Source organism: Gigantopelta aegis, chromosome 12 (assembly GCF_016097555.1).
Source record: "Gigantopelta aegis isolate Gae_Host chromosome 12, Gae_host_genome, whole genome shotgun sequence".
In the NCBI taxonomy this organism is placed as follows: domain Eukaryota; kingdom Metazoa; phylum Mollusca; class Gastropoda; order Neomphalida; family Peltospiridae; genus Gigantopelta; species Gigantopelta aegis.
Window position 1 is genome coordinate 45,260,995 of NC_054710.1, and position 13,642 is coordinate 45,274,636.

General features: G+C 38.1%; 2 protein-coding genes across 2 annotated transcripts in view; one reads left to right on the forward strand and one right to left on the reverse strand.

Moving 5' to 3' along the window:
• Positions 1–64: 64 nt before the first annotated feature.
• Positions 65–5,858, reverse strand: LOC121385780. Its single transcript, XM_041516560.1, has 3 exons — positions 5,729–5,858; positions 1,368–1,688; positions 65–315 (listed from the first exon to the last, which is right to left on the reverse strand). The coding sequence occupies exons 1-3, from the start codon at positions 5,799–5,801 to the stop codon at positions 152–154; spliced, it is 558 nt and encodes a 185-aa protein (XP_041372494.1). The 5' UTR covers positions 5,802–5,858; the 3' UTR covers positions 65–151.
• Positions 5,859–10,435: 4,577 nt separating this feature from the next.
• Positions 10,436–13,642, forward strand: part of LOC121386093 (lysosomal alpha-glucosidase-like) — a 28,086-nt gene continuing 24,879 nt past the window's right edge. The window contains exons 1-2 of the mRNA XM_041516892.1: positions 10,436–10,951; positions 12,325–12,470. Coding sequence (XP_041372826.1) covers positions 10,436–10,951; positions 12,325–12,470 — 662 coding nt within the window. The remainder of the gene's footprint in view (positions 10,952–12,324; positions 12,471–13,642) is intronic.

Sequence of the window (13,642 nt, forward strand, 5' to 3'; positions counted from 1 at the left end):
AAAAATTACCCACACCAGCTAAAAAAAAAAAGAAAGAAAGAAAAAAGAGAAGAAAAAGAGAAGATAATAATAATACCATTTTTATATTTAACTGCTAGTGTGAGAGTCAGAGACGATGTATCCGCTGAGTCTCCCCTTGGCGTTTGTTAAGTCAAGACGGCCTCTCATGTTGCTCATCATCCGCTGTATCCGTGGCTTGGCATTTCTTCGTCATATGAAGTTTCGAGACGATTTCAGTAATTGTACCTTTAACGCTGACGATATCGTTTGACAAGCTGGTAACCTTCCTTTCAAAGACGTCTGGATCTTCATCACCTTAAATTACACAATAAATGTTCGCCTAACGACACCTTATTTATATGATTTAAAGGCACTATCCCGAGTTCTCAACCATTGTAACATATTTCCAAATAATAATTCCTTTCTACCAACTGAAGTTACATCTTAAATAGTGTAATGTTTAGGAATATCAGTGTTTGTGTATCGAATGTGTTTTTGGTCATACTGTTTGTGTGTGTGTGTATATATATGTGTATATATATATATTCCGTATGTACAAAATTATTTGGTGGTAAACTACACTTTAGGCTACTACAAAGATTAAGATAACAAGAAACATATTGACTCTTGATTTTTAAACATGTATTTAATGTGCCATTTGAGTTGTTAACAAGGCTCTATTTGTCCAGAACATCTTATAATGGCTAACGATTCAGGACAGTCTCTTTAATCTTTAATACATTTGATATACCAGTCACAGGGCACTCGTTATATTATTTAGTGTTGCAAGCACAACTTCGCGCAGAGACCTGCTATAATTGACCGGATTAATTCCTGGTTATTCCTGGTTCAGTCAACAGAGCGTCTGGCTGATGTGCTTGTGTCGTAGGATCGAACCCTGTCGGTCGACGCGCTGTGTTTTACCCATCCCAACATGTGCCCCAAGACTGGTATTCAAAGGCCATGGTACGTGCTGTCCTATTTCTGGGAAAGTGGATTTACGATTCCTTGCTGTCAATGGGAAAATGAAGCAGGATTCTTCTGAAGACTGTTAGAATTACCAAATGTTTGACATCTAATTAGCGATGAATAATTAATATGTGTGCTCTAGTGGTGTTGTTGAACAAAATACACTTTATTTTCATTCCTCACTTTTTATTCTGAACTATTGATCGTATATTTCATGGGTTTTAAAAACAATCTTTTTATGTCCCAAAAGGAAATATATATCCCACGGTGTATTCAAATTACAAATTTCCAATTCCATATGTCTTATCTTAGCGTGTCATAACACACACTATTTGTATATCTAAGTCGAATATGGTAAGTCTTTTATAGTTTATAATTCGACTGAAAACAACACTCACATTTTTCCAATTTCATGTTCCGTACTTTGAGCACCATAACTTCTAGAGTATTTCTTGGAGTATCCAAATCATATAGATCGTTTCCGGCCTGTTCCAAGGCACTAGTTAGCATCTCACTGACGGAAGCCAATTCGCTATCCAAACGATTTATAGCTCGGGATTTGACTAGAACGCTGGTTTCCTGTAGATTGGTCTTCGGTTCGGTTAACTTTGCTATCAGACTGATTACGTAGTTTTGTGGCATCTGAATCCCAGCTATTTCTGTTAAACCTACTTCCTTGTCCTGAGTTACGTCTTTAGTCCTCGCTTGGCATTGTGAGTCTGTCATAATATATATATATATATATATATATATTATATATATATATATATATATATATATATATATATATATATATATATATATATATATATATATAAAAGATAGATAGATAGATAGATAGATAGATAGATACATACATACATAGATACACAGATACATAGCTACATACATATATATATCAGAGATGGGGCGATTACTTGACAGAAGTAATCGATTACGATTACGATTACTTTAGACTGTCACGATTACGATTATGATTACGATTACAAGATAATTGAAAGTAATCGATAACGATTGCGAATACATTGTCTAGCAATCATGAGTACATTTCCACAAATCTACACAAATAATGAAATGATGTTACCACCATGAAGTTATGCACTTTATTTTACAACCATACCGATTTCATTCATTGAAAGACATAATGGATAATTTTGGATTATTTATTAAATTATTTCAAACATTTATAAACGTATGTATACTGCAGGGAGGGAATCAGTTTCCAAAACCAGATTTATTAGTCTTAAATTTGGATTATTGACGAAAAGGTACCCATAACCATAGATATCAATGCATAACATATATATTTTGTTATATTATTGAAATAAACCATAATTAGTAATTGCAAACTGTTTGAACACTATTACTTTGTTTTTTTATTGTTTGTAGAACGTATACCATTTAATACCATCCACAATTTTTTTTTTTTTTTTAATCTATAAATGAAGAAATAAAGAACGAAAGAAAAGAACAAACAAGTAAATAAATAATTAAATTGATATCTACATACATATACATGTGCACAAGTTGCTCATTGCATTTAATTGTTGACATTCTAAAAATGACTATTATTAATGAATCGATTTGCAGTCATGCTTGCTTTGTGCCATATTATAAGGATCCAACTGTATCGGTGAAAATTACTAGTATCTTGGTCTGGGTGTGTTTACTGTGGTATCATTAGAAGCGCTGTGTTTCATAGAACATCTATAAAAATCAGCTTTCGGGACTTTTTATCAGACGTATTCATATTTTAAGACCGGCCTCGGTGGCGTCGTGGTAGGCCATCGGTCTACAGGCTGGTAGGTACTGGGTTCGGATCCCAGTCGAGGCATGGGATTTTTAATCCAGATACCGACTCCAAACCCTGAGCGAGTACTCCGCAAGGCTCAGTGGGTAGGTGTAAACCACTTGCACCGACCAGTGATCCATAACTGGTTCACCAAAGGCCATGGTTTGTGCTATCCTGTCTGTGGGAAGCGCAAGTAAAAGATCCCTTGCTGCTAATCGGAAGAGTAGCCCATGTAGAGGCGACAGCGGGTTTCCTCTCAAAATCTGTGTGGTCCTTAACCATATGTCTGACGCCATATAACCGTAAATAAAATGTGTTGAGTGCGTCGTTAAAGCTGCAATGTCTGGTTTCAATCGTATACAATCAAGTTCTAAGTTCAAATACAAGCATAACTGCACTTTTAATTCACTCGCGAGTTGTCGTCATTAACGCATATCGTCAAATGCTTACTAGCCAGTAAGAAATATTCTCGCCATTTTATAATACCGAGCGGATTCTAGCAGCCACTTCCTAGCAGCCAATTACGCTAGCAGCCAATTTCAGCAGACCACGCATGGCGATGTTCTAAACACCGGACTCATACGCCTTTTATAATGTGTGTTGTGGTGTGTGCTATACGAAACTAGTTGGACATCCTATATTACGTAGTACAGACGGATTTTTAAAGTGATACTTCAGATATTATAAAAGTGCTTAATAAAACGGTTAAGTTGTATTTATACGGATATTAGTAACAATAAGACTGTGAAAATGAGTCTTAATTTTGGTTGTTATTTTGTATTTGTGTTGTTATTATATAAAGATACTCTTTAAAACTCTAAAATTCTTAAGTTGTAGTGAATAATAAAAAATAGCATAACAGTGTGTTTAAAAGTGTGTGAAATACAGGTAACAATCGAAAGGCGTATGAGTCCTGTGTTTAGAACGTCGCCATGAGTGTCTGATGAAATTGGCTGTTAGCGTAATTGGCTGCTAGGAATTGGCTGCTAGAATCCGCTCGTTTTTTTGCAATGCCACAATAGCCGAACCGTACTATTTTTAGTCCAGAGAGAGCCCGGCAAAAGTGGGTTTATTTTTAACTTACAAACGCCAGTGTAGTGAAACCAATTCGGAGTGCGGCGTCTTATATGCACCAAACGTAATGGGATTTTCTGTTCTAAATGCTTAAATAATAAAAATATTCCAGACAATGCACGTTTAAATAAAACATTTCTTTCTTTCTTTCATATTTTAAGCTATTTTAAAGGAAAATAAACCAAGGTTTATCGTGATAGACTACTTTCAACTGGGCGTTTGCTTAATTAGTTACGTTATTTGTGGTTTTGTCTGCGACAGGGTGAGGATGACTGCCCATGTAATCAAGCTTAATACGACTGGCTGGCTGCCCGTCTGCAGTCGTAACCACTAACAAAAGAAAAGAAAGTTTGCCACGGTACCATTGGTGAACTTTCACACCTGTGACAAAACGAGATATTGTCAAGCGTTTCTTAGTTGAATTCAGACCCATGATTACGCTGTATATGCATTCAGAGGCAATGAATTAGGACACAAAACTGGGGCATAGTGCAGCGCCCTTTTATATATTGCTAGCTAGAACACTGCATGTCATGTGATGTCATAGAGTTTTACGTGCACATTCAGAACAAGCTGTTGTAGCACACGCCTGTCGTGGGCACAAGACCCGGCCTTGGCCGGCTCCTCCGTCCATGACAGGAAAGGTGGGGGGAGGGCAGAGGAGGGACCGCCTGCACTGGCAGGTGCAAGGGAGCACCAGCAGCCCGATCAAATCGGTAGCAGGCGGGTGGGGGTGGGGGTTGTGCTATGGAATTTGAATGTAGCAGTTAAATGCCAAAGAGAAAAGCGTGCGCAATTTTGATTGAGGGAATTTGGCGCAATTTTGAACGGTCGGTCGAAATGTAAATGGCCGAGCTAATATAGGTTTTGATATTAGTGAATCGAGAGTAGCTCGTTAATTTTAGACCTCTACGATGCTGTGGTGTCTCCCTAGGTTGCCCATAGGGCCCTAGAACACTGCATTCATTCAAGTGATTTTATAGCAAACGTAAACACGATAGATACCATTATGTGAATGTGTGTCTTCATCCCCTGGGTAACATTCATTTGATAATCCAGACGTTATGATCCCCTGTTTCTCAAGACAAATAATAGTTCTACTACGATAGTAGTAAACAATGGGAGATCAGTTCTACTGACTGACCAGTACTGCTTCTAATTATAGGCACTGTTACTGGAGTTGATGCTAAACACATCTAAGTTTAGTAAATAATTATGAGTAATCATGAAAGTAATCGCTGATTACGATTACATTAGCAATGTAATCGATTACGATTGCGATTACATGACATTCTCAAACAATGTAATCGATTACGATTGCGATTACATGACATTCTCAAACAATGTAATCGATTACGCTTGCGATTACATGAAAACATGTAATCGATTACAATCGATTACGATTACTGATTACGATTACCCTATCTCTGATATATATATATATATATATATATATATATATATATATATATATATATAACTTGGAAAAAACACTATTTTATTGGGGGAAGAGGCGAGGGGACTAAGCATGCGTGTTAGGACTGTGAGGGAGTTAATATTGCAAATATGTTTTATTTGAATATAATATTAGAAATTATTAATATGGAATTAAAATTTATTTATAACTAAATAACCAAATAAATATATAATATCAGTCAATAAAAATATACATATTCACGATGTAGTTTAATTTAACAAAATATAAACGCATACATAAATACATACATACACATGTATACTTAATATACCCATACATACAAACTCAAATACACGATGAACAAATTGTACATCTACATTTATATAAAAACTCAAATACCCAATGTACAAATTGTCCATGTACATACAAATTCAATTACAGACGTAGACATATATTAACGTTCACTACATACTTACTGATTGATTGAATTCCATAGCTGTTTACAAACAAAACATAACAAGCAACAACAAACAGGGTAAATACAGGCATCCTTCCATGGAGGGTTTTGCAATTGTTATATTTTAGAATACATGCTAGTAATACACGTTGTTATCCTCACAGCTTGGCTGACCTTCGAAGGAAGTAGGACGTAAATGGTACAGGTATAATTCATCTCTATTGACATAAGTTGACACTGGTCGCCTTCTGGCTATATACTTAATTTTAAACATAGTCTGTAGATGTTCGTAGCTTGAAACCAAATAATTTAACTGCTTACATAAATATCGTGTATATACTATTGGACTAAAGACTGCTGGCAACTACTTCATACAATAGTAAATATAATTAATGTGTAATTAGTTATTATAATTTTTAACTATAAATGTTACAGACAATAAATGCGAGAGAGAGAGAGAGAGAGAGAGAGAGAGAGAGAGAGAGAGAGAGAGAGAGAGAGAGAGAGAGAGAGAGAGAGAGAGAGAGACCGAGACCCAGGAGAGAGAGAGAGATAGAGAGAAATTACCCACTACCTCCAGGGACCTTTTATATAAACGTTACCACAGAAAGGACTGTATCTGCCACGGCTTTTGACACACCAGTTGTAAGGTACTGGCTGAAACACAGGAAGAACCGGGTCCATCGAGGGCGGTCGATCCTTCAACCCATCGAACCTCAGTCGATTTTGTTCTACTACCAAGCAGCACCCCAGCACGGCAGTTAATATATTAAATGAATCAACAGACGTCTACCTTTACTGGGTCAAGGACCGTGTGACTCGGTCTGTAAATATATACTGAACACCAAAAAGAAAAACTAGGGAACTATTTGTTCAGTATCGCGTCGCGTCGCTATTGTATCAGAGATCTCTACACACGTTTAAAACATTAAACAGCAGTTGCGTATCAGTTTCCAGCTGACTAGAAACATCTGTAATTAAGATTTTGAAAACAAAATGTTCCCGTAAAACATCAGCATAATGGTTAGTGTGTAATCAGAAAAGGTTTTCTTGATTACTCATTTTAAATTATAATTAATTCTGTGAAATGAAACACGGTATACAGGGATAGAAGCCAATGCTCGCCCCCCTCGCCCCAGGTGAGTAGAAATCCCTGGGGGAGAGTACAATTTAAATCGCGCTAGTCCCCCGGGCGAGTAATACTGGGCAGTTGTGACCCAGATTCATAATGCGGACAGTCAAACTATTTTGCCAATGAAACCTGTTAAACATACAAACTGGATGTATTTCATCAAAATAAATTGTCATGACAGATTGACAAAGTCAAAAGTATCGCAGTTTCGTTTGGTCTCGATAAATCCGGATCAGAACTTTCCGGTTTTTGTTTACGAATTCCGAAAATTGTCGTAATATTCCGATTATAGATGAGGCATGTTCGGAAGGGAATTTTGTGTGCGTGTGTGTGTGTGTGTGTGTGTGTGTGTGTGTGTGCGTGTGCGTGTGCGTGTGTGTGTTGCTGTTTTGTGTTCGTTTCGTCGGTAATAAATACAGTCTTTAATTAAACGCATTGTAATAGATCATGTTGGCATCGATCAATTTTAACTAGCTGCTTCCAAACGTCTCGAGTTTACCAGTGGACATCCAAGTGTATTAGGACAGAATAAAATAATTCAGTAACAGAAAAGATAATTCCTGCATTTTATGACTTAAATTAATTTAATATTATAATTACTATTATTTTTTGTAAACACTCTACCCTTTGCTGCCGCCTTGGGGGGGGGGGGGGTAACTTAAAAAAAACAAAAATATTTGCTGAATGACGACCAAGTTGGTGTAGCGTGTTATACTTGAACTGAACCAGTGAAAACACTGTTCGTTTTTGTACGTTACGCTTATTTTAATTGCCGTGTATAGTTCCCATATAGATTTCGTCTTCTCAAACTGCTTCAATAATGAAGAGGGGTGGAGGGTGGGGGGGGGGGGGGGGGGGGGAGGGGGTAGTGATTTTTTCTGGGGACTAGTAACTTTCCTCAACTACTAGTTCCCCGGCCAGGAAAATATTTCCTAATTTCTACCACTGGTATATCAGCAGGTAATTATACTGAATGTCAGCCCCCCCCCCCCCCCCCCCCCCCCCCAACTAAAAAACAAAACAAAAAACAACCCCAAACAAACAACAACAACAACAAAAAACACAACCCCAAACAAACAACAACAATAACAACAACAAAAACACAACCCCAAACAAACAACAAAAAACAAACAAACAAACAATAACAAACAAACAAACAAAAAATGTAAAGGCGCATACCCTAGGTTCAAAGCGTACAATGTACACTAAGTTCATTTAATCTACAAACCTGTAACACATTTGGATAAAGTTACAACAGAGTGAAACAAGAGTTTGTGACGCTGAAACTGGGAAATGCCCTTAAAAATAGATTAAAACTGAAACTCGATGTACGGAAATGGATAATCTAAAAATTAAATCGAAGTAAAAAATTATTTCAGTGAACAAAAACGGCTCTAATAGTGAAACATATGCTTAGTGTTTAAAAACTAGGGTCTGTTCCTTTAATGTTACAAATGAATACTATATACGCGTTTGTTTTAAAGTTCAGTGTATATTAAGTGATAGGGAGTGCATGTACGGAGCGTATGCGAATTAAATGTCACACTATTTCTAACTAGACTGATTGAACCGATCAATTTGTAAGACCACAAAAACACGTTTGAGGTCAACTATCTTAGATAGCGAGTCGTGTATTTTACTAACCTTGCACCGTCTAATCTCTATAATAATTGGGTGGTGGCGGTGGGGAGTGTGTATGTGTGTGTGTGTTTGTGTATGGGGGGGGGGGGGGGTTGGCGGGTTTTAGGTAAAAAACAAGAAAGAAGAAGAAAGAATCACGGTACGGCAAACGGGACTTTAACGTGATAGGGGAGAGTGGGGCATAATGGGATAGTGGGGCATAACGAGAAAGTTGATTTTTGTTGTCTGTAATTTGTCGGCAATTGTCGGAGTATGCCCCGAATATTCCTTGTACATCACGTGACCTGCAAATGGTAGCGCGCTTTTTTTTTTTATCAGGTCAGAAGAAACTGTGATAAAAAAAACCCCGATTTTTCGTCAATTTCTTGTAAGATATTTATTATTTAAAGTTGCGTTCGTTACAAATATTTAACATGGATCCATTCTATATTAGGTTTGGTTGGTCTTAGATCACATAAACGTTAAAATAACAGAGTTTAGTTTTGATTCATTTGCGAGTGTTGACTTAGTGGCGGTCAAGTACAAAACCCATGGCTGGGGCATAACGGGATAACATTCCCATAGGCAATCCCATTTTGCCCCATAGTAAATCGCTTAAAAATATCAAAATATTTGGTCGATCTTTTGTTGAAATGATGGTCCTAAGTTTGTCAAGACATGCAATAAATGGCTTATTCCTAGGCTACAGCCAATTCTCACCTTGGAAAAGGCAAAATCTAATTTTCTAATGGTGCCTTTATAATTGCAGGTCTTTCTAGATAGTAGCATATCAAATGGTGCGTACATATAAAAGAAAAGCCAACCGCCAATCCTGGTCAGAAGTTGAATAGTCATGATAGTTGAACCGTTTTTTCTTGTTTGGCCTACTCTGTGAGTTAAGAAAGAAATGTTTTATTTAACGACGCACTCAACACATTTTATTTACGGTTATATGGCGTCAGACATATGGTTAAGGACCACACAGATATGTGAGTTAATAGTAAATGCTGTTTTATACAAGGTTTTTACTTATTTACCGATTACTTCCGTAAAGTGATTTGCTTTCCCCTAGAATTCAGTTTATAACTTTGTGTTTGGAGGTAAACTCATTTAAAATTTCATTGATGGACGTTAACTTGACTGATGAAAGTTATTCATTGCATTTTAGGTTTTAGTTATAATCTATTGTGAACAGATGTTCATGCAGTGCTTTTATTCAGTTAAAATAAATGTTTTGCAGCTTTGATAGTTTGTCGGAGTTGTTTATTTTTCTGTGCTCTGTTGAGGGAGAATGTCATCCCATTATGCCCCATCCATTTCAATTTGCCCCTTTACCAAATCCCAATTTACCCTGTAAATGGGGCAATATGGGAAATTTCAGACCCTTTTGAAATGTTCACAATATTTGGTCATGCTCTACAATTGCCAGCTGTTGTTTGGTATATTGATAGTTTATAAGCTAATGAAGCAGAATGTATTACATTTGCCCTTGTAACGCATATCTATGGCCAATGAGAGCACACCAAACGTTAAGTATCTCGTTATGCCCCACTCTCCTCTACTCGTTCTTTCTCCTTTTTTCCCCGTCCACCACCCCACCCCACCCGCACCGTGTAAGATAATAGGTCTTATCTCTCAACGCACTCATTGCCACTGCCGTTGGCATATAGCAAGACATGGTCGGATACAGGCTTTTTTCCAGAGGGGTCTATATGCAAGTACATAAATAGAAGTTGTATATTAGGTGTGAACTAACTTTAAAATAAATGCGTGGGGTGAGGACATCCAGTCGTGAGCAGGGGGGATTCCGGACCCCCTCCACCCACTGGACCCGCGCCTGCAGGACCAACCTTGACGAAATGATATACTTATCTCAAAGCTAGGACAACAGTTTTAGTTCTCAGCAGATAAGAAAAGTCTTAGAGAGAAATCTTCAAGGATTTCCACCAAGCCTCACGAGAAATCACTCCTAAAATGCGGACGTTACATTCCTTTCGTCTGGTCCTGCTTCTACTCTCTTTCTGTTGGTCCTGCCGTCTGATCCAGTCTGCGACAGCGCGGGACACGTGTGACGTATCGAGCACCAATCGGGTGGACTGCCACCCAGAACCCGGGGCAGACGCCACCAAATGTCACAGCAGGGGTTGCTGCTGGCGCCCCCCGGCGGACAACTCCCACAACGTCGCGTGGTGCTTCCATCCATCCAGCCCGCAGACGACAGGCTCGTGCGGAGTGCAGGACGAACACAGGACAGACTGCCACCCTAACGCGGGGGCCACGCCCTCGGAATGTCGTTCCCGTGGCTGCTGCTGGCACAGGTCGTCTACGAAGGGCGTGCCGTGGTGTTTCATGTCCACCAACCACGGCTACTCTGCTCAAGTGAGTGGCAACTCCGCCAGCCTCCACTTGAAGTCGTCCACGCACTGGCAAGATATCAATCCGCTGAGGGTGAATCTACAGGCATTAAGTGGGAATACCCTCAATTTTAAGGTATTCTCTTTTTTGGCCATTTGTCAGTCTTTCTGTCAGTATGAATATATATATATATATATATATATATATATATATATATATATATATATATATATATATATATATATATATATATATATATATATAATAATTATATATATATATATATATATTTATATATCTGTGTGTGTGTGTGTGTGCGTGCGTGTGTGTGTGCGCGCGTGCGTGTGTGTATGTATGTATGTATGTACTGATGTATGTATGTATTGATGTATGAATATCTATATATATTGTATGTATGTCGAGGTTGACTGTTACATACATCCAGACATGTATGTATGTATGTATGTATGTATGATTAAATCTCCATGTCAGTCAGTCAGTCAGTCAGTCAGTCAATAAGTCATTCCCATCCATCCATCTTTTTATCCACCCATCCATCCGTCCGTCCCTTCATCAATTAATCTATCCATCAATCTCTATCCATCCATCCATCCTTCTATCTATCTATTTACTAGTACCTTTATTTCTATTTTTCTATCTACCTTCTTATCTTCCCACCTACTCACCTACTGGTCATCATATATCTAATATATTTATCCATCCATCCGTCCATCCGTCTATGTATGTCTATATGTCTGTCTGTTAGGCTATCAGATGTATATACAAGTATATATGTGTGTTCCTTTACGACTGACATACGAAACACATGACATGCGCTCTGTGCGTAGGAAAGTGGATATAATCTACCCATATGATCACCGTACGACTGACACACTATTGTCCATGATAAATGTGCAAGAGGCGATAGTTATAATTTTATTATATATTCATTTTCATTTTTTTACGATCCCCCTCCAATCATCATATCACTGCCCCCCCCCCCCCCCCCCCCCCCCCCCCCCCCCCCCCCCCCCGCAATGGATTTTGGATCCGCCACTGTCGGATAAAAGTCGACAGATCCACAGAATAAACATTTGGGGCCGAATTTACAAAGCATGTTGATGACTTACAGGCGTGTAGCTACATACATTTACAATGCTTAAACACCTGTTGATGACTTACAGGCGTGTAGCTACATACATTTACAATGCTTAAACACCTGATGAAGACTTACAGGCGTGTAGCTACATACATTTACAATGCTTAAACACCTGTTGATGACTTACAGGCGTGTAGCTACATACATTTACAATGCTTAAACACCTGTTGATGACTTACAGGCGTGTAGCTACATACATTTACAATGCTTAAACACCTGTTGATGACTTACAGGCGTGTATCTACATACATTTACAATGCTTAAACACCTGCGTTTAAAGAACAAACAGGCTTCGTAAATTCGGCTCTTGACATTTAAATTGGTTTATGTTTGCCATTTTTCGTTTCAGATATTTGACCCAAACCACAACCGGTATGAAGTTCCTATTAGCCTGAACAAGCCGTCCGGTTCCGCCGGAAGTGACGATTATACGTACAGATTAAAGCAGGACCCATTCGGAGTGATCGTCACGAGGAAATCCACTGGTTCCGTGCTGTACGTAATCCTACCTGGCAGTTCTGGTTCCGCCAGATAAAATCATTCAGATTATGTTAAATGGAAAGACGCTATTTTTATACAATAAGGCATATGTTTCACCTAGACCCCATTGAACAACGCGTAAAAATGGACACTATGTTTGGTTAATTTACAAACCTGTAACAAATTTGGATACGACCGAGTAAAACAGAGTCAGTGACGTTGAATTACCCTTAAAAATATACTAAAACGCGACTCCATACATGTTACTTCTCAGACGCACGTGCGTTTTCAAAAATATGAAAAATGCATTTTGTGGTGTTAGAAACACAGGATGACCAGAAACACTTCGGTTGTACGGAAATGGATTATCTAAACAATAAAATATAAGTAATGTTTGATTTCAGCGAGCATAAACGGCTCTAATAGTGAAAACTATGCTGTAGTGTTTAAACACTAGGATCTGTCCCTTTAAAATGTTGTAATACAACTGATATGAGCAGTGTCACGTCACAGAGTATGATTTACTCAGGACAAAGATACATGTTGTAATACAACTGATATGAGCAGTGTCACGTCACAGAGTATGATTTACTCAGGACAAAGATACATGTTGTAATACAACTGATATGAGCAGTGTCACGTCACAGAGTATGATTTACTCAGGACAAAGATACATGTTGTAATACAACTGATATGAGCAGTGTCACGTCACAGAGTATGATTTACTCAGGACAAAGATACATGTTGTAATACAACTGATATGAGCAGTGTCACGTCACAGAGTATGATTTACTCAGGACAAAGATACATGTTGTAATACAACTGATATGAGCAGTGTCACATCACAGAGTATGATTTACTCAGGACAAAGATACATGTTGTAATACAACTGATATGAGCAGTGTCACATCACAGAGTATGATTTACTCAGGACAAAGATACATGTTGTAATACAACTGATATGAGCAGTGTCACGTCACAGAGTATGATTTACTCAGGACAAAGATACATGTTGTAATACAACTGATATGAGCAGTGTCACGTCACAGAGTATGATTTACTCAGGACAAAGATACATGTTGTAATACAACTGATATGAGCAGTGTCACATCACAGAGTATGATTTACTCAGGACAAAGATACATGTTGTAATACAACTGATATGAGCAGTGTAACATCACAGAGTA

Excerpts from the sequence above, each read along its gene's own strand:
- LOC121385780 (XM_041516560.1), bottom strand. The coding sequence starts at position 5,801 with ATGCCTGTATTTACCCTGTTTGTTGTTGCTTGTTATGTTTTGTTTGTA. Across the intron at positions 1,689-5,728 it reads CTATGGAATTCAATCAATCA|ACTCACAATGCCAAGCGAGG; the intron begins GTAAGTATGTAG and ends ATATTATGACAG. Across the intron at positions 316-1,367 it reads GAACATGAAATTGGAAAAAT|GTGATGAAGATCCAGACGTC; the intron begins GTGAGTGTTGTT and ends GTGTAATTTAAG.